The 2,679-nt window shown below is 47.6% G+C and overlaps 1 protein-coding gene across 1 annotated transcript; it reads right to left on the bottom strand.

Moving 5' to 3' along the window:
- Window positions 1–263: 263 nt before the first annotated feature.
- On the bottom strand, window positions 264–1,881 carry LOC102251030 (actin, cytoplasmic 1). Its single transcript, XM_005870206.2, has 2 exons — window positions 998–1,881; window positions 264–914 (listed from the first exon to the last, which is right to left on the bottom strand). Exons 1-2 carry the CDS (start codon window positions 1,797–1,799, stop codon window positions 589–591), a joined length of 1,128 nt encoding a protein of 375 aa, XP_005870268.1. The 5' UTR covers window positions 1,800–1,881; the 3' UTR covers window positions 264–588.
- Window positions 1,882–2,679: the final 798 nt, after the last annotated feature.

Here is a 2,679-nt window from a genome sequence, read left to right as displayed (position 1 = left end):
CTTTAAGGTGTGCACTTTATTGAACTGGTCTCGTCAGTGTACAGGTAAGCCCTGCTTGGCCGCCTCCACACCTCAATCCACTCCCCGGGGGACCAAAAGCCTTCATACATCTCAAGTTGGGGACAAAAAGGGGGGCCACGATGGCTGGCCATTCAAAATAAAACAAAAAGAACAGGTATTAAGGCGAAGATTAAAAAATTTGGATTACATAATTTACACAAAAGCAATGCAATCACCCTCCCCGTGTGGACTCGGGCGAGGACTGGCCCTCCTTAGGGATTAGTGGGCGGCCTTGGGGCAGGCAAGGGACTTCCTGTAACAATGCATCTCGTATTTGGAATGACTATTAAAAAAAGAACAATGTACAATCAAAGTCCTCGGCCACATTGTAGAACTTTGGGGATGCTCGCTTCAACAGACTGCTGTCACCTTCACCGTTCCAGTTTTTAAATCCTGAGTCAAGCGCCAAAAAAAAAGATCAAAAAAACAAAAACAAAAAAAAAAACAAAGCCATGCCAATCTCATCTCGTTTTCTGCGCAAGTTAGATTTTGTCAAGAAAGGGTGTAACCAACTAAGTAACAGTCCGCCTAGAAGCATTTGCGGTGGACGATGGAGGGGCCGGACTCGTCATACTCCTGCTTGCTGATCCACATCTGCTGGAAGGTGGACAGCGAGGCCAGGATGGAGCCGCCGATCCACACAGAGTACTTGCGCTCAGGGGGCGCGATGATCTTGATCTTCATCGTGCTGGGAGCCAAAACAGAGATCTCCTTCTGCATCCTGTCGGCGATGCCTGGGTACATGGTGGTTCCACCAGACAGCACCGTGTTGGCGTACAGGTCCTTACGGATGTCGACGTCACACTTCATGATGGAGTTAAAGGTAGTTTCATGGATGCCACAGGATTCCATACCTGAAGGGAACGAAGGCTGGACTTAGCTTCCAGTGCTGCCACAAGGGTGGCCTTTGTGCGGGGCAGGGAGAGGCCTTACTCACCCAGGAAGGAGGGCTGGAAGAGGGCCTCGGGGCAGCGGAAGCGCTCATTGCCGATGGTGATGACCTGCCCGTCGGGCAGCTCGTAGCTCTTCTCCAGGGAGGAGCTGGAGGCTGCGGTGGCCATCTCCTGCTCGAAGTCCAGGGCGACGTAGCACAGCTTCTCCTTGATGTCACGCACGATTTCCCGCTCGGCCGTGGTGGTGAAGCTGTAGCCACGCTCGGTGAGGATCTTCATGAGGTAGTCGGTCAGGTCCCGGCCAGCCAGGTCCAGACGCAGGATGGCGTGGGGGAGGGCGTAGCCCTCGTAGATGGGCACCGTGTGGGTGACCCCGTCTCCGGAGTCCATCACGATGCCAGTGGTACGGCCAGAGGCGTATAGGGACAGCACGGCCTGGATGGCCACGTACATGGCGGGGGTGTTGAAGGTCTCGAACATGATCTGGGTCATCTTCTCACGGTTGGCCTTAGGGTTCAGAGGGGCCTCGGTGAGCAGGACAGGGTGCTCCTCGGGGGCCACACGCAGCTCGTTGTAGAAAGTGTGATGCCAGATCTTCTCCATGTCGTCCCAGTTGGTGACGATGCCGTGCTCAAAGGGGTACTTCAGGGTCAGGATGCCTCTCTTGCTCTGGGCCTCATCACCCACGTAGGAGTCCTTCTGGCCCATGCCCACCATCACAACCTGGTGCCGGGGGCGCCCCACGATGGAGGGGAAGACGGCCCTGGGGGCATCGTCCCCGGCGAAGCCGGCTTTGCACATGCCGGAGCCGTTGTCGACCACTAGCGCAGCAATATCGTCATCCATAGCGAGCAGGAGGCGGTGTGGGTTGGCGAAGGCGGACGAGAGGCGAAGTCGAGTGGCCTGTGCGGGCGGCGGACGGTCTCAGCAGTCTCTATTTTTTTTTTTTTAAATATAGATGACCTCTATCAGCTTGAGAAATCTCTATTGCTGCTTTACTGAGTTGAATTGTGTTTGCTGATGTTGAATTATGTCAAGTTAATTTTTTTGTAACTATTGAGATGATCATTTGGTTTTTCTCCTTTATTTTCTTACTGTGATTAATTGAGTTGATTGGGTTTTGAGTGTTAAACCAACTTTACATTCCTGAGACAAATTCCATATGATCAAATATTACTGGATATTATTTACTAATATTTTCTTTAAATTTTTGGCCTGTAATTTTTTTTCTTTAATGCCTTTGTCAGCTTATAAGTTCAGAGTTATGCAACCATATAAAACAAGCTGAGAAGTGTTCTTTCACTTTCTATTTTTGGAAATATTTTCTGTAATATTGGTAATGCTTATTTAAAAAAGATTTGATAGAATATATAAAGCCATCTGGGAAGGTTTTGAATGATAGATCCCAGTTCCTTAACCGATACAGGGCTATTTATAGTTTCTATTTCTTCTTGTTTTAGCTCCAGTAATTTATATCTTTCAAGGAATTTGCCCATTTTATGTATGCTGTCAATTTTAGTGGCATAAAGTTTTCATACTATTCCCTTATTATTTTAAATATGTATAAAATTTGTAATCATATTTCTTCTTTTTCTCATGATACCAGTAATTTGTGTTTTATTTTTACTGTTTAAAAATAGACTTTATTTTTTTTCATATATTTTTTTGTTGATTTCAGAGAGGAAGGGAGAGAAAGAGAGAGATAGAAACATCAATGATGATAGAG

The sequence above is a fragment of the Myotis brandtii genome, unplaced genomic scaffold (assembly GCF_000412655.1).
Source record: "Myotis brandtii unplaced genomic scaffold, ASM41265v1 scaffold314, whole genome shotgun sequence".
NCBI classification, from domain to species: domain Eukaryota; kingdom Metazoa; phylum Chordata; class Mammalia; order Chiroptera; family Vespertilionidae; genus Myotis; species Myotis brandtii.
The sequence above is the reverse complement of the archived record's forward strand: the minus strand, read 5'-3'. Positions and strand labels throughout refer to the sequence as shown.

What these genes read in the sequence shown, in the direction of transcription:
- LOC102251030 (XM_005870206.2), bottom strand. Translation starts at nt 1,799, where the DNA reads ATGGATGACGATATTGCTGCGCTAGTGGTCGACAACGGCTCCGGCATG. An exon ending in CTTCCAGCCCTCCTTCCTGG is followed by an intron (nt 915 to 997) that starts GTGAGTAAGGCC and finishes CGTTCCCTTCAG; the next exon opens with GTATGGAATCCTGTGGCATC.